This window comes from Haliotis asinina, chromosome 4 (assembly GCF_037392515.1).
Source record: "Haliotis asinina isolate JCU_RB_2024 chromosome 4, JCU_Hal_asi_v2, whole genome shotgun sequence".
Lineage (NCBI taxonomy): Eukaryota > Metazoa > Mollusca > Gastropoda > Lepetellida > Haliotidae > Haliotis > Haliotis asinina.
Window position 1 is genome coordinate 62,381,701 of NC_090283.1, and position 18,567 is coordinate 62,400,267.

Genomic DNA, 18,567 nt, shown 5'->3' on the forward strand with positions numbered 1-18,567 from the left:
CTCTGGGTTTCCATAAGGGGTGATTCAGCATTGTGCATGATCTCCTTAAGCATCCAACCAGTAATAACTGACTGGTCCCTTCTTACCTGTTCATAATCTCACTTATTACTAGACAGTCACCTCTTTTCGGTTTATGATTAAAAATGAAAGAACGGCATAATTTCCACACAAATGTATTTTTGTTATTTTCAACGTGACAATGAGAAACAGGTTTCTGTACCCAGTACTGATCAGAGTGAAATCACCTGCTCCAGGTATGTATGTACTCAATGTTGTTGGATTTCTAAGGGTATATTGTTGGGATGTTTTCATCTGTATGTTTTGCTCTGTAAGGTATATGCAGGTTATAATGCAATAAATGATTGAATTATTAAGCTTGGTGAATGTATTTTTTTTTAATCATGTATCTAATAATACTCCAAGAAAGTGTTTTATGGCCAGTGACTTAAATGATAATGTCTTTTTACCAGTGGATTGTGACATACTAATCACGGAGTGACATACTGATACAATATTCAGGGGTGGAATAACCCATCGCACAACATCCCAGCCTAGTGGTTTTTCTGGCGGGCAAGCAAATTTGTGTATCTGGCTGTACCGGTGTCCAGTTGACTTTCCAACCTGTAAAGGTCCAGGGTAGACTAGGTCTTCAGCAACCCATGCTTGGCATAAAAGGGAACTATGCATGTCGTATGAGGTGACTAAAGCAGGGGATATAGCTGTAAGTGTTCCACATGGAATAATACCCATTTGTATCTACTTGTGTCATTCAGTCAAGCTGGATGGCGTCGTCTTGTAGGTCATGGAATGAGACGAGTAGTTACGAATGGAATAATACCCACCTGTTCCTTCACTCTGTTGAACCGGAAGCTGGAAGGGGCAATGGAGGCGAAGAATGGTCTGATATATGAGCTGTGCTTAAAATGTTGAATAAAAAATCTTTCACATGAGTAATTGTTCAACATGGGGTTGGAAATGTGAGACCACAACCAAGTGAAGAAACGGGTGTATACCTTTGATGGTGGCCATATTTTATTTTGACATGCAAATTATTTTTCAAACTGCAGCGAGGTAAGTACGTTGCAAACCTTTGCTCGCTTCGATGGCATGTAAGAAGACTGGTCATTTTCTCTATGCTGCGCAACCCCATTTTAGCTACTGTCTGCCTGTGAGTGAACACACAATTACAGAATTCAATAACAAAAAATCTTTCATGATATGCACATATATTTTATTTCAGTAAAATTCTGCTCAGAGTTAATAAATATCTTTTCATACATGATTTGTAATATTTACAAGCAACCAATCACACTGTGACAAAATGTCAGGATAGTGATGAACTTGTTCATCGAGTCACAAGTCATTTCTTCAAAAACTTCATGGGAACCTCAATGTCCATGATTTCATATTTGTAAACGAATATATGCTTGAGAAAAGACTTGATTTCATAAATGTCCAGGATGACGATGTGATTATAGGATTGAAAACACTGAAGCTTACATTCATGCATAATCATCTTGAACATGAACAAAACTTTGTTTTCAGTATTCAAAACCTTGTAAGAAAGTCAAATATTGTTTTCAACCCCTGATGTTAAAAGTAAACCATTTCATGAATTCTGTGATTATAATACTGTATGGTCCTACCTAAAGGAACATACTGAATCACCATCTACAAATCCTTCCGAGATATACTACTCTCCTAGCAACTGTTCAAAGATGTTAAGCAAATTTTATGATCATGGTTTGAAAATGAAAGTGACCTTTATCACACTGATAGCAATATGGTGCTTCACGGATGAGTTGATACGTTTGGTATTTACACACCAAACAACTGGAGCAAAGAAATGCAGGACTGGTCGAAGAATCTGCATCATGTCAGCAGTCTTGTGACATGGTATACAATGACTAGGGTCATAATGAGGGGATCAGACACAAATACAGAAACATACCTCCTCAAGGTCCTGGCCTATTACTGTGTGGTACTATGTGCTTCATAGTATTATGGCTTGTCACTTTAATGTGGGTGGGAGGTCATAGCTAATGTAGGTCTGGGATGTTTCCCAACTTAATGAATGTTTGAGAGTATGGATATGGCGCTTACAAACATTGTGGTGAAACTGGATTTGTACCCCTGCTCACGGATATCTGGCATGTTCAGGCTAAGTAACGATGCTCAGTGTAATGCAGTGAAAGAAAACATGGGTTCCCAAGCAGCAATGACGTGGCAGATATTCACACAATGTCATGCTTCATGGAGCAGCATGCCGAAATATATTATGACTTTTCTTCAAACAAATGATGAAATTCCAGCTAGGTGTGCTTCTTTAATAAGAATCAGGCCAACCATACAAACGGTGAACAGATCATCAGAACTGAATTCATATACACCAAAACAGAACCAAAATCATCAAATTGAAAAAAAATAAACTGCAACATTATCCACTAAAACTGAAACAAAGGCTCTGTAATGGAAAACGAATCGTCTGAAATGGAAACAAAACTTGCGAATCAGCCAAAACCGCCCGAGAATGGTCACCAAGCATACAAAATGGCAGTCATAGCATCCAAAAACAGCAACCATAACATCCAAAAACAGCATAAATATCAGCAAAGATGGCGGTGTGTGGAGATGAACAGGCTTTAATGTTTTTCATCACCATGAGTCTAATCTTGAAAATTTGATATTGGGATGTAGTGCATCAACTCCCTATTGTATTGAGCTTCAAACCTATGTTCATGCTTCTCAGTGTCAGGCTTGCAATTCTGCTCAATTTGGTCCCTCGTTTGTATGGCAGGCCTGAGAATGGATAGTCTGAGAACTGGTTGACCTCATCAGCTGGCGTCACTCTTGACTACAGGAGATAAGAGATAAGTCTATGACCAAATGCATTTTCACATCAATTTGAGACTGGGTTCACATACTGAACAGCAAAATAAATGCAACATGGAAAAATAATTGAAACCTCAGTAAAGTAAACATTAATGTTTAAGAGTTCTATTAAAAAAATTGACAAAACAAAAACATATGCGTTTCTTTTGCTGTCCAGTATATGATAAGAATATTGTGTGTAGATCATTATGAAAGTGAGTTCAAGGCTGACTGTTGTCGGTTCACATCACAATACACTGTCCATGTATGTAAACACTTCACGCTTGATTTATTGACCACACTTGATCTGTTTGGATTCTGTGTGAAAGAGGGATTCTGTTTGAAAGAGGGATTCTGTGTAGAAAACGGATTCTGTCTGGAAGAGCTCATCTCCAACTGCCACGTCATGTCCTCTGTATTTACTCCGTTTCTTTATCCACCATTCTCCACATAAAATAATGAACTAGTGCAACAGGTGCCCCCTTCTAAGCCTTTCCAGACTGCCTGTGTAACAAGTGACTCTTCGATACGTATCCAGAATACCTTCAGAACAGGTACTTGAAGTCACTAGCACATAATTTGTGCCTCTTCTTTAAGATATCTTACATACATAAAGAAAAGTTATGTCTCGTCAATGGTCATCACAGTTTTTGCCCATTCTTCATGTTTCCAGAATATCCAGGTAATATGTACCCCGTCCACAGTTGCCAGTATGACTTGGTAAAAGGAGAACTGTACAAAGTCAACAGCAAAGCTGTCTCTGAACACAGAACAGTTACAAGTCCGTGAATCGTCCCTACTCCATCCCAACACACCACCTGACCTGGTCTGGTCTGGTCTTCCAAAGTCCATCATCTCGGTCTGTACTGTCATACCACACACACACATACATATATACATTTCCTAGAGCCAAGTCATCAGTTCCGCTTCTTTTTCTTCTTGTCCCCATGTCCCCCCTGGGCCTGCTCATACTCCAGCACCAGCTCCTCCTGGGTCTCGGGGAGGGCGGGGCAGTAGCGACTGTATTCCATGGTGAACTCCCCCTTGCCCTGGGTCAACGACCTGAGCTCTGTTGCATAGCCGAACATTTCATTCAGAGGAACCTGTAAGGTAAAAGTGAATGTCTACAGAATACTTGAAACAGCAATTTGACAAGTGGATGTGATGAGTGCCTACATGCAGCAAAATCAGTCTCTGGGTGGGTGAGTGAGTGAGTGAGTGTTAAGCGGGCAAGTTACAGATAAACTGAGGATACTTTGCAACAGCCACCCCCAAATTTGACACAAATTTGAAAATAATTATCAACTTAAACAGTTAATGTCACAATTATCAGCACAGAAGAAGTCCATAGTCTTGAATAATCATGGCATACAGGCAGTAGGATTAGCCGACTGACAGGCTGCAACAGAAACTTCTCAACAGAATGGGTGGGTGGGTGAGTGAGTGAGTGTGTGTTATTACTCTTGCCCTTGGAAGATATTGCATTGTAATATTTTTATGGCAATACTACACTAGATATATGACATCATAATGGCTACAGTTATGACATCATAATACAAATGCCTCTGTCACAATGGTATTTGACGTTTGACTCGGGGAAACCTGAAAGTCATCACAGTATAAGCTGTTTCCATCAAATTATGTCGGAAAGTAATAAACGGAATACTAGACCCACTTACCTGAAATACCATTTGTATTATCGAGCGAGAGAAATCATCAACTCGTGAAATGAAATTGGTATTACAAAGAGGGTCATTACTGGTAAACACATATAAGATGATCCACGACCTGACAAATGACCCCAATTTGCATACTTGGGAACGCCCCACAGAACGATCCACTTGAAACAAGAGGGAGACAGGTTGTCTGATAAATGTCGAGAAGTTCATTTTCCCCGTGCGTTTCACGCATGAATTGTTATAGCAGGTGTAAAACAGCATCGAGACAGGTGTTAATCAGTAGCAGTGTTGATTTCATGTCACGGTTAGCATGTATTGCATGTGCATAATCGTCAAGCTACCTGGAGCAGCCAAGTGTACTCGCCCAATTCGTTGTACCACCTCTCTTGTCACAAATGCGTTTAGTGCGCAGGATCATCTAATATGTGTCTAGCAGTAAGTATCCTCTATCTATCACAGAGAGTCAGCTGAATATGTGATGAAATCTTGAAGTTGTCTTGGTTTTCAGTGAAACAAAGATGGACATTGGCAAACCAGAAATCAGTTCCAATATGGGACTTAATCCCATGGTCTTCAGTCAAGTGTTTTTATAGGAGGCAGTTAGCAGGGTCAGGGGCTTCGGCCTTCTGACTTGACAAATGGCATTGTATAGAATGTTTCCCATGCCAGTGGATCATCCAGTTCTGATGTGCTTATTTACAGAAAACGGTCAACTAACTGTAAATGTTAAATAAACAACATAATAATGTATACCTTCAAAATAACACACAAATGTGAGGTGATGGCACACCATCCTGGCTTCCACTCTGAACAACAATCAACAATCAACTCTGAACAGCAGCTTATGAATCCGTAACTCACTATCATGTTCCTATCACCATGGTAACTAAAAATTCACCCTTACCTCACAATAGAGCGTAAAGTACCCCTCTATAGCATCAGTCCCAGTGATGAGGGCGTGGCGCTTGCTGAGGGCTGCCATGACTGAACCTTGGAACTCTCCGGGTGCATTCACCTCCACCGTCATGACTGGCTCTAGAATAGTCCAGTTCCCGTCCGCAAACACTGGAAGAGGCATCAATATTAAATAGGTTCACTGGGCTGAATCTGTACCAGTCTCAGTAAACTTAGGCTCAGTATTATTATACAATGTTATACTGAGTCCAACAAACATTAATAGAAGGTCACGTCAGCTAACCCCATGAACTGACCAATCAGAACACAGATTATCAAATCACACTACTTGACATTCGCACATACCGTTTGAACTTTCACCCCTAAATGTTTGTACTCGAACGATTTTGAACACTAATTTCTGCATGATCGTTTCCAAGTTATCATACACATGGAGGACACCATTATTCTCCGTGAATAAACAGTCGCTGAAAATTGTATTTTTTGTCACTATTCCAAGATGTCATAGTGGTGTAACGAATAATACTCAGTCTATGTTTACTTAGACTGAATGTGTACATGTTTTCACATGTTTTCACATCAGATGTTGCAGAGTGCAGTATCTATGTGGGTTTAGTGCATCCTGGTGTAGGTTTTATCCCGTCCCCAGTCAGGCTGGGTATCAATGTAGATCACTGAGATTATAATTGTTGAATTATTTGAATAATAATCGATTATTGATATTGGAGAAGTAACTTTCAGCTAAAATGCCCCCAAAGGTCTGATTAGCATATACTAGGGATAAAAATTAGGGATCACATGAAAGGAGAAGTATTCCCTTATTTTTTTTCAAGTTTCTTAACAAGATTTATATCTTACAACTTGTAAAGACAACTGGAAAAAAATAAAGGCACATTTGTCCTTTCATGTGATCACTTATTTTTTTCCCTTAGTATATATATGTATTGCTGACAAAACACCGTCCTAAATATAACTCAGAAGCTGCCTGTAATGAAAGAACTATTGTTGTGTATCATCTGAGTAAATCAAAACTTAATTTCACTGCAACAGTTTATGCAAGTATCAATGATCACACATTTTTCCAGGGTACGAAACTCCAAAATCTTTCAGCCAGACCACAGGGCTGGTTAGATGTAAAACTTGACAGCCCTGACCAAAACTTACCTGATAGCAAATAATTTTGGTTTGACAAGATTTGGATGCATGTTTCACAAGATGATGCCAATGGTGTGTGAATCGATCAAGGCTCACAATGCAAATCACTGGATTGTCTGGTACAGATTTGACAACGTGGAGGATGCTGCTCACATGAACAACACTTAGTCCTTCTACGTACACAATATCTGCCCTCAGTCTAAGTAAACTTAGTCTCAGTGTATTTCGTTACACTCCACCACTGAGTAACAAAACTTAGTATATGGTCGTTTCAAGTAACCTTTGAGCGACCAATGACAGTCCAATCAAACGCGAGACGGTTAAATAGATTTAACCAATCATACAACGGCTACTATTTAGGGATCAGAGGGACTGTCAAAATATTCAGGTCACTGACACAGATCTCTCCACAAATAAAAATCCACATATAACACAGTTATTTGACCTGCAGTATATACGCTATGGGGTTTCTGTTGACATGGTTACCATTAGCTAATATTTCTGCAAGGTAACATCCTTGAATATTGCCAAAAAACACCATTTTCAGCGACTGTTTACTCACCGTTGTCATGGTTGTATGTACGACATGTGTATCACCCGGAAGCGAGCGTACGCTAAATAGCATTCGGAATCGTTCGGGTATGAACCTTTTCGAGATAAAAAGTTCAACAGGTATGTGCGAAAGTCCACTTTCGTGATTTGGTAAGCTGTGTTCTGATTGGTCAATCTCAAAGCTTACCTGACGCAACCTCCCATAAGGAAAAGTACTGAGGATAAGTTTACTTAGACTGTATCTGTCCTGGTTTTACAATTGTGCAACTTGTATTACCTGGCATACTCACCCTGTTTCACAGCCATTTCAGCTGCCGTAGTGAAGGCAAGTTCACTGGAATCTACAGCATGGTGAGCACCTGTAACAGTGGGCAACATGGAGGCATCATTCACTGGGCGAGGAAATGAAAATGTCACGCGCAAAAGATTTGGACTACATATTTATAATCATATTTCTAATTTTACAAATCCTACCATGAACACTGCATCCATATCACAAATAGAGTCACCCAGCAGTAATGAGTGAGTGAGTGTAGTTTTACCCCACTTTTAGCAACTTTACAGCAATATTCCAGCTTCATATATTGTACTCATTTGGGGACTAGAACCCGGGTGTTTGGTGTGATGAGTGAATGCTTAAACCAACTGGTTACACAACTGCCCCTTCAAGCAAGGAACTTACAAGCCATTCTGAGTGAGTGAGTGAGTGAGTGAGTGAGTGAGTGAGTGAGTGAGTGAGTGAGTGAGTGAGTGAGTGAGTGAGTGAGTGAGTGAGCAAGCTTTATGTGGCTTTGAACAGTGTTTCACTTTTATCACAGTATGTCAGCTGAATGCTGAAAGAAAGCTTGAAGTGATTTTGGTTTTCATAGAAACTAAAGAGTGGGCACCAGGTAATGTAATCAAAGGAGAATCAAATTCTGGTCTTCAGACAAAAGACAGCTTTCTTCAAACTCTACCACTTAACATGCAGAAAGTCTGACACACAGGCATCAAATGTTTACCATCTTTGAGTATGAAACGGACCCCAGACACTTTATGTCCTGTCAGTCCACCCTTCTCACACGCCTTCCGGAAACCCTGCAGCAAACAGTCAGACCATCATATATAGAGTGACAGTGTTTCTGTTACAAAATAATCAAGCCAAATATTTTTCAAAAAATATTAAAATAACATCCGAGATATGCCTGAATACAGTAAGCAGGTTTATAGCGAACACATTTTAACAAACTGATGGATATAATAAATTGCTTTTGTTTTTGACCTGGCCCCTCCAGAGCTCCAGATACACCTTCTAACCATGTGGGTATTATACCTATACTTTTGAAAGTAAGTGGGTATTTCCAGTTTTCATTTGGGTATCTATACTCCTTGATACCCACCACCCACCATCATTTTAAAGTGTGAGTATTTAGTTAAAATAAGTATAACTGATGATACGTTTTTCAATTCATTAATAAAATTTTATATTATATTGTCCTCTATATATGTACACTGTTTTAGATTTAATTACTTATCTGTGATAATCTAGTGGTTTACTGTCCTTCAGTGACAGGTGTTCATTACTTATTTTTCAATCATCATAAAACAGTTTTAGTCAAGATATGGCTGAAATAATGCCAATGTGACTTAAAATCTCAACTCACTCACTCACTCAATAATAAAATAAGACAAAATCCACCCAACAATGACAAATTACAGCCAATACACCTTTACCCATGTGTAGTCTCAAAACTTTAAAAGCTCTACACACCTTTTTAACTGTAGAATATTTGTTGTTTTATCATGGCTAAATATCAGTACAATCGCAAATGGCGATTAATCCAGTTAGGATCCATGCGGGAAAAAACAAAATACTTTATGTCCCCAGGGTCCCTAGAATGGTGATCTACCTTTAGCTGTTGGCGATCCTCAGTATTTTTCATATTGTATTGACCTAATTTGAAATCCTATTTACGAGATATATGCTCCTTTTATTTCTTATTTCTGTGATAGGATCTGCACATTTATCATGAATATATGAATATATAATCAATATATCAATCACGATAGGGCTGAAATACTGCCGCTGTGATTATAAACTCGCTCAATCACTCGCTCATTACCCATGTGTGCTGTAAGAAATATTATGTGCCTTATTCTGCATCTGTTTCGGTGTAATACAAGTTACCAAGATGGCTATTTCATGACATAACAGCCATGTCTTCACGATATCATTTTTTTGGTCAAAATCTTGTTCCCATTGTTTTGTTTCACATCCATACTGCAAATAGCTAATGTTACAAGTTCATTTAAAACATCACAGTGTTCCTGCTGAGTTATAAAAACTTTTAAAAATTTTTTACCGGTCCAGACAACCTTTTACCAGTACATATAACGTTGTTAAACAAAACAGGTCAGAATCCTCCATATGCAAGTTCAACATCATGAGATTGTTGAGTCTGATTTGGCTGAGATAATTCCGATTGGTTGTATGTATACAAGTTTGCAGGCTAAATCCCCACTCCATCGGCACACTCGATACAAGGATGATGAGTGCTATTTGCGCTAGAGTAGAAAAGTCTGGGAACATGTCCGAATAATCCTGGATCGCCATTTCTCAAATGTCAGGGCTCCTATGCCGTTCAAGTAATGTTTATATTGTGGGAAACCCCTCTTGGAATTACACTGTCGGTAAAGCATTTGTTGGTTTCATAATAATTTTCGACTTGCTGTACGCATCTACTGGCGAACTTCCGCTTTAGTCGTATGCTTTACCAATGGTGTGTACATGCTCTAGAGAAAAAAAAAAAATCAAAACAAACATATAGTTTTAGGTCGAATGCAACTTCTTTCTTAACTTTTTATGAACCGAGAGTAGTGAAATAAATAGGTCAGCAAGTTCTTGCATAAATACATCTCACCACCACCGTTCTTCCTGCACATCCCCTACTCACAACAACTAACAAAACACACATTTCTGATGCAGCTGCAACCTAAATAGGACATCAATAACTGAAAAACATATGCAGATGGATGTATTTAGTCAGCTATGAATAGTTGCCACATGTAAATAATCATTTATTTCATTATTTTATTCTGAGTGTATTTGCACTATTGGTAAACATAAGCCCAAAGCAGAAGTTTTGCCAGAAGATAATTTTACATGCTCTGCGCATGCGCGCAGCAAGACTAAAAATAATGTGAAAAAAATAGAATATGACCAAAGCGGTTCACCAGTAGATATTTCTACACACCCTGTCCATGCACACAGTAAGTAGAAAATTAATGTGAAACCAACGAATACAACCAAAGCGAAAGTTGGACAGTAGGTATTTTTACACGCTCTACACATGCTCACAGAGAGTCAAAAATTAATGTAAAACAAACGAATACGACCAAAGCGGAAGTTCGCCAGTAGATATTTTCACATGCTCAGAGAGTCTAAAATTAACAAATATTTTAGTGAAATACAAACCCCTGGTAATTACCACTTAACTGAAAGATGGAGCATGTGGAAGCTTAGGCCACTTGCTCACCATTTTTAATTTGCTTACAGACAGCTGCTATTTGATTGGTCATTATTTATAGATAGGTCAACCACAATTGGTATAAATTCTATCTCTGTTGCACATTTCATTTGCCTTTAGAAGTAATTTTGATTACCTAGAGATGGAAAAGCTTTATGTTCGACAGGCTTGAAGTGATGTGATACACAACATGATTTTGATGTATTAGGCAAATACACATTGTTATTTTGACACAAGTTAAACAACTATTTACTGCTTTTTCATATGCTGGCATTTATTTTTCTTGCATATTTCATGCTGTATGTTACGCCAATGTACAGTTTTTCTGGAGCTCTGTCCCCCTCTATCTCTATTTTCTAATCGCATCGATCAAACAAATGTTAGAGCAAATTAATATTAGTGGTTCCTCTCTGGTCATTATATAACCAAAGCTTACTGCATACATATATATTGTCTTTAATAAATACACAGAATTCTGCTTACCTTCTCTATGGCGGGAATATATTGCTTGGGTATATTGGTCCCTGTTGTCTGGTCTTCAAACTCTACCTTGGTGTTTTCTTCTGGGGGGAGAGGCTGAAGCACAAAGGTTGGAATGTCTCAAACTGCTGGACTTTCCCAGTCAAGTACAGATTCTCGTACTTGTGTCGGCAGGAGTCCAGTGTGGGATTTGAACCCCCACTCTCAGAGAAAGTGCAACCCCCATGTCTGACCACTTTCTATACGGCATTGTGTACTCAGTTCCCGAGGCAACTGGCTGTGGAAATAATACATTGCAAAGGGCCATCCAACAAATTTATTACCCTTTAAAATGAAAGAAAATGAAACCTCATTCAGTTGAGCAGGGTAAATTAGATTGAAATTGATTTTACTTTGCAGTAAGCCAGATCTAAGGGAGGTCATTTTTGGTAGAGGGCACTTCTAAACAGGAGTATTTAAGGACTTGTTAAGCCGGGTTGTTCATTCTCTCCCGTGGCATCACCAGAACAGATTAGTCTGGTTTTCTTTTCTTTTAACAATTGCACAGATTGATGTTCATGCTGTTGATCCCTGGGTTGTCTGGTCCAGACATGATTATTTACAGACCACCACCATGTAGCTGAAATATTGCTGAGTGTGGCATTAAACTAAACTCACTCACTCACTCACTCACTTTTCTGTTAATATCAGCATGCAGTATGCATTGTGATGATGGTCCATGCATCTTACTACTTGTTCAGTGCATCTGAACCAAGAGAGCTGACCGATTGAGTATATCAGTGACTGAGGATGTTCGTAAGCAAGAGAGTCCGCATGGAAGGCGCAATGTGTGTTTCATATCTGGATTGGTGGAGTATCTAAGAAAAGTGCTTCCTGTGTTTTCCAGAACTGTTTTCTTTCTGCCACAGTATGGTATGGGAAGCTCACCACTATTGTTATCAAAACAAACATTATCAAATGATTTCCAAGTAAGAAAACACTTGCAAGATAAAAAAAATGATCCGAGGGACTTGTTCGCCTGTTGTGCACTTCACAAATAAAAATATGAATATTCTAAACATTTTTAATTATAACAGTGTGATACATCAGTGTGAGTTGGATTTCAATGTCAAAGGTCACAAACTGTTATTCATTCATTCCACCCGATCGAAGGAGGTGAGACGGATTCATACTCCATGTGACATTTTGAATACAGTTTCGTATACACAGTATTAATCAATCAAAAGTTTTTCTAATTTATCTAAATACAATAACATCTTTATCCATGCCTGAGTTTTATCATGGATGCCCTACTCATACAGAGTTTACTGACGCACTACTGACCATTCCTTGTTTTATCCACCTGAAGTCAAACACCAGACTGGGTGCTAACATGCACCATCTTTTGAAGTATTTTGATATAACATGGCTGAGGATTGAACAACTGACCCGCCACTCTCCTGTCAGAGAATCTGTCTATCATACAGTTCTCATCCCACAACATAAAATTTTGTCAGTGAGAGAGTGAGTGACCAATATCACGGTGAGGAACATCAGAAATGGGCTCCATACATTGTATCCATGTGGGAATTGATCGAGAAGTTTGGTGTGGTGAGGGAACTTTCTAACCACCACCCACATGTTGACAGTAATTGATCAGGAACTTTCTAACCACCACCCACATGTTGACAGTAATTGATCAGGAACTTTCTAACCACCACCCACATGTTGACAGTAATTGATCAGGAACTTTCTAACCACCACCCACATGTTGACAGTAATTGATCAGGAACTTTCTAACCACCACCCACATGTTGACAGTAATTGATCAGGAACTTTCTAACCACCACCCACATGTTGACAGTAATTGATCAGGAACTTTCTAACCACCACCCACATGTTGACAGTAATTGATCAGGAACTTTCTAACCACCACCCACATGTTGACAGTAATTGATCAGGAACTTTCTAACCACCACCCACATGTTGACAGTAATTGATCAGGAACTTTCTAACCACCACCCACATGTTGACAGTAATTGATCAGGAACTTTCTAACCACCACCCACATGTTGACAGTAATTGATCAGGAACTTTCTAACCACCACCCACATGTTGACAGTAATTGATCAGGAACTTTCTAACCACCACCCACATGTTGACAGTAATTGATCAGGAACTTTCTAACCACCACCCACATGTTGACAGTAATTGATCAGGAACTTTCTAACCACCACCCACATGTTGACAGTAATTGATCAGGAACTTTCTAACCACCACCCACATGTTGACAGTAATTGATCAGGAACTTTCTAACCACCACCCACATGTTGACAGTAATTGATCAGGAACTTTCTAACCACCACCCACATGTTGACAGTAATTGATCAATCAAGTGAAACTTAAAATGCACTGACCTCCATGAGTCCTATGACCCGACCATATTGACCTTGACCTCCAGTTTGCTTCCGATGAAAGTAGTCAAATCTGATAACAAAAAACAACAACAGGTGTTAGGTACTATTTTCAAATGCCAGTAAGATTTTAAGTCTGACCAACAATTACTGAAAACACAAACACACAGGACTTTATCCAAGTATTAAAAACTGGCAAATGTGTAATATATTATTGAAGGTATGATGACACAAAGCAAAATATAGTCTGTTTGGGTTCAAATGAGAATGATGATTGATTAACCAGCTCAAAACAGGAATAAGTGCACTAAACATAAATTAGACAGAGGAAACCTCTGTACCAGCAGGATCTGAAATCTGATGCTTCATGATTGATCACGGAAATAGTTGTTCAAGAGACTTTCAGGTAACATTGTTCTATTTTCAAACAAACAGCTTGTGGAACAGCACAGCACAGACACATGCTTTAGGTGCAACGTGCTTCAACCCCCTACTAGTCAGGATACGGCTGGCGCTGTTTCACCAGCTTAACTTAAACGGACAGTAAATCACTGACCTCCTGACACAGCTTCTGGATGTGAACTGGTACTCAGGCACCTATTCCTGTTGAGTTGGTTGACAGATGTATTGGTTCAGATGGTCTTTATCATGCCTCTGTTTCAAACACATCCAAGTGGACTTGGATAACAGCTTTTCCTTTTACTTTTGGCAGGGACTGTCTGATCTGGCATCACTGATAGTCTCCAGTAACACTGGTCATCAGAGGTCACCAAACAAATTGGGTTGTCATGCTCTGTGACTTGATATCATGCATCTATGTACAAGAACAGTGTGGATCGCTGCTTATAACATCAGACATTGGACTGCTTTATCAGGCGTAATCATAGAGAGTGAGTTTGATTTTACGTCACTCTTAGGTATAGTCCAGCAATGTCACGTTGGGGGACACTGTGAAATGGGCTTCACACATTGTACCAATGTGGGGAATCGAACATTGGTATTTGGTGTGGCAAGCGAACACTTCAACAACTTGGCTACCCCATTACCCCGACTTAACCATGCTCAGCCTCATGTTTTACAGACGGAATAAGTCTTAATGCGTCAGTTATCAAACTAACAGATTACTTACTCAACCTCCCCTACCAAAGATTCCCTGAATGCCACTTTAGGTTTTCCCAGCTGGCACTTGGCGTTGTATTCCCTCTCAAGTCTCTGAAGTAAAACATACAGTTCAAGAAAACAATAACTTTACAGAAGAAACATTGGTGCTGACAAACCTCACTTGAGCACAGAGATATCAAAGTATGGATTAACTTGACTTACCTCAGCAGTGGCTTATACTAACTGCTTGAAATCACCTGAGTTCATACATCTGAACACACACACACCTGAAGAAACACACATCTTAGCATACATGTCTGAGCATACACACCTGAGGAAGACACACCTGAACATTCACAGAACTTATCATACAACTGCACATAAACATCCAAGTATACACACCTGAGCATACACACGCCTGAACAATCACACACCTGAACATACTCACACCTGAACAATCACACATCTGAACATACACACACCTGAAAGTTTACATAGACACCTACATTTACCTGTCACACATGAGCAAAGACACCTGGACAAAGCTATATATCCAAGCACAGACACAAATACATAGCTATCATCTGAAAACACACACATAAATATAGTTGTCTCACATTAGTATAGACTTCTACTGAGTATCTGCTTTACACTAACACAGACACTTTACATAGGTCTCATATGAGCATAGATATCTGTACATAGTCTGACATGAGCATAGCCTCTTCCACCATTCTCACATTAACATACACTCATAACTGTCTCACCTCAGAAGAGAACCCTGGACATATTTCCTCACCTGAGCGTAGACATCCAGGTGAAGCTCCCCCATGCCTGAGGCGATGGTCTCCTTGATGTCATTGTCCCACTGTACCCGGAAGGTGGGGTCTTCCTTCGTGAAGCGTGCAATACCTTTAGAGAAGTTGTCCACATCCTGCTGCTTGAGGGGCTTGATGGACATGGAGATGACAGGCTCCGCAACAAACATGGACTCCTGGAATCAAACAATAGGCATTGAATACGGGAGTTATAGGCACAAACTCCTGGAATCAAACAACAGGCATTGAATACGGGAGTTATTGACACAAACTCCTGGAGTCAAACAACAGGCATTGTATATGGGAGTTATAGGCACAAACTCCTGGAGTCAAACAACAGGCATTGAATATGGGAGTTATAGGCACAAACTCCTGGAGTCAAACAACAGGCATTGAATACGCGAGGTATAGGCACAAACTCCTGGAGTCAAACAACAGGCATTGAATACGGGAGTTATAGGCACAAACTCCTGGAATCAAACAACAGGCATTGAATACGGGAGTTATTGACACAAACTCCTGGAGTCAAACAACAGGTATTGAATATGGGAGTTATTGACACAAACTCCCAGAGTCAAACAACAGGCATTGAATATGGGAGTTATTGACACAAACTCCTGGAGTCAAACAACAGGCATTGAATATGGGAGTTATAGGCACAAACTCCCAGAGTCAAACAACAGGCAGTGAATAAAGGAGTTATAGGCACAATCTCCTGGAGTCAAACAACAGACACTGAATACGGGAGTTATAGAAAAAAACTTGTAGAGTCAAACAACAGCAGCACCGTAGTTGATGGGCTGCTCATCTAGAAATAGGTCAGACCACTGAAACCAAACACTACTCACCATAGACAGATGGGTGTTGCCCTTGGTTACAAATGTATCACCACTAGCACAGTCAATACCAAACAAGGCACAGATGTCTCCCGAGTAAGCCTCTGATATATCCTGGAGGAGAGTGATGTCAGTTCATCAAAGAATATATTGACACCTTCGGATGTAAAAAGAACTTAAATATCAAGGATTTTTTAATTCTTTAATAAAATCATAAAACTTGGATTAAGCATACATACTGCTTATACTGCTGCAGGTAAAACGATCCATACTTTTAAAAACTTAAAATAATAAATAGTAAATAACTTCACATCCATTATATTTTACACTGCTAGTGACCTAGGACAGTATTAATTTATCGCCTTTCTCAGATTTTGTAATTAATGCACCTTTAAGGTACAACAATGACATGTTACATCTTTTTGCGAGAAAAAGCATTGCTTGGGCAGTATTGCCTTTTATTGATTTGGAAAATTCATTCTTACTCAAACATCTGTTTATGACAGCAGATTATTTAACTTAGCTTGTCAGTTGTTAAACGCCACACTTGGAAATATTCAACAGCCAGTAAATGAACCTGTCTGAATCAAACGGTCCAGTGATCAACATCATGAGCATCTATCTATGCAGTTGGGATACAATGACATGTATCACCATGCCTGAGCACCTGATCCTGTTACTGGCCTCCAGCTATATGCATGGGTTACTGACAACCATCATGGGTCAATAGAAGCCTTGAGCAATGGGGTATATTAAGATGAAGGATCTAACAGGGTTTAGTTTCAATCGTGAATCTCTGGCGGACATAACCTACCTCCATCTCGTCTGCATTCATGCGGACGAGCCGTGACACTTTGGTTTTCTTCTGCGTCCTTGTGTTGATAATGGTGTCCCCCTTCTTAATGCCGCCTTGGTACACTCGGATGTAGGTCAACTGACCAAATCGGCCAGCCTACAAATAAAATTCAATTGATACTTGTTGTCAGGACCCAAATAATCTCAGTCAAGCTTGTGAATTGAATGAACTGAATTCGGTTTTATATATACCCATGTAAACTTAGGATAGTCACTCAGGGGTGCACTACGGATATGTACTGAACCCCTGCTGGTTCTACTTTTTCCGAAGCTGGGCACTTTCTGCAATTTTCTGTACCCATGTAATTCTGGGACTTTGTGAAATGTTTATTGCTTGGTATCCTCAATATCTCCAACATAGGGAGGTAATAAATTCATTGGGTTGAGCTGAAGATGCATCCAGGGTATATTGGCGAGTTATCGGAACATATACCCTGGAGATATCGAGGATGATTGCTTGGCAAGATTGCCTTAAAAGTAAAAAAGCTTGTACATTCTGTCTCACAAGCTGCATTAAGATATGAATGAATTTCATCAGAATGGTGTCATTATTTTGCCTATGGTACATTGTGAAAGTGTGAGTTAATTCATAATGTCCAATGGAGGAATGTATGATCTAGGTCAGTTGCGTGAACCACCCCGGCATGGAGTGATAATGTCAAACTAACCTGACTGTGAAATTATTGAGAGGCTTGAAAATGTGTATCCCTGAGCTATGATTTGTTTCATTAAGTAACAGATTAACACAAGATTATTATAATAAAAACAGATGGATGTTTTGTACTGAATTCAAAGAGGTCATGGCAGCAGAGAAACAACTCAGTCTTCGATTTGTTTCTGTTCCCATGACGATTGCCTATTCAACACAAAACACCAAAGAGCACCAGAATGGCTTTCTATACATTTTCACAACTTCCTCCAGGTTTGTAGGCACGTCTGCAAAATCTGGGAAGAAATGCCAAGTGATAATTGGTATTAAATATTTACCGATTCCAAGAATTCAGAGCATGGGCATGGTACTGACAGGCCCCTAAACATAATGGAACTGGGATTTGAACCCACAATTTGCTAATGATGTGTCCAAGGGACTCAACTCTGCATAGTGAATCTGGCACCTTCTACCATTTGTAACAAAACAACAGTAGAATTATCACTTCTAAAAGAATAACTTGTAACTAGAACGCATCACATTGTTCAGATGGACGTCAGGCAGTGTAATATTTTCAGATGTCCCCATCAGTTACATTTAACTTTCTGTTATGACTTGACTTTCATGGCTCCGCTTTTAGCAATATGGAAACAGGTAGACACCACTAATGGACATGCTGTAACCACTAGGCCACTCCACCACCCCCAAAACTAAAAATATAACTTGTGAAGGCGTGAGTAAGTGAGTGAGTGAGTGA

At 39.5% G+C, this 18,567-nt stretch overlaps 1 protein-coding gene across 1 annotated transcript in view; it reads right to left on the reverse strand.

The window, feature by feature from the left end:
- Positions 1-1,209: 1,209 nt before the first annotated feature.
- The window catches only part of LOC137281764 (elongation factor G, mitochondrial-like), a 33,143-nt gene continuing 15,785 nt past the window's right edge, over positions 1,210-18,567 (reverse strand). Inside the window, exons 11-20 of the mRNA XM_067813367.1 lie at positions 17,121-17,258; positions 16,319-16,420; positions 15,452-15,646; positions 14,681-14,763; positions 13,555-13,624; positions 11,162-11,254; positions 8,174-8,249; positions 7,463-7,531; positions 5,455-5,615; positions 1,210-3,974 (exon numbers count right to left, since the gene is read on the reverse strand). Coding sequence (XP_067669468.1) covers positions 3,789-3,974; positions 5,455-5,615; positions 7,463-7,531; positions 8,174-8,249; positions 11,162-11,254; positions 13,555-13,624; positions 14,681-14,763; positions 15,452-15,646; positions 16,319-16,420; positions 17,121-17,258 — 1,173 coding nt within the window. The 3' untranslated portion in view covers positions 1,210-3,788. The remainder of the gene's footprint in view (positions 3,975-5,454; positions 5,616-7,462; positions 7,532-8,173; positions 8,250-11,161; positions 11,255-13,554; positions 13,625-14,680; positions 14,764-15,451; positions 15,647-16,318; positions 16,421-17,120; positions 17,259-18,567) is intronic.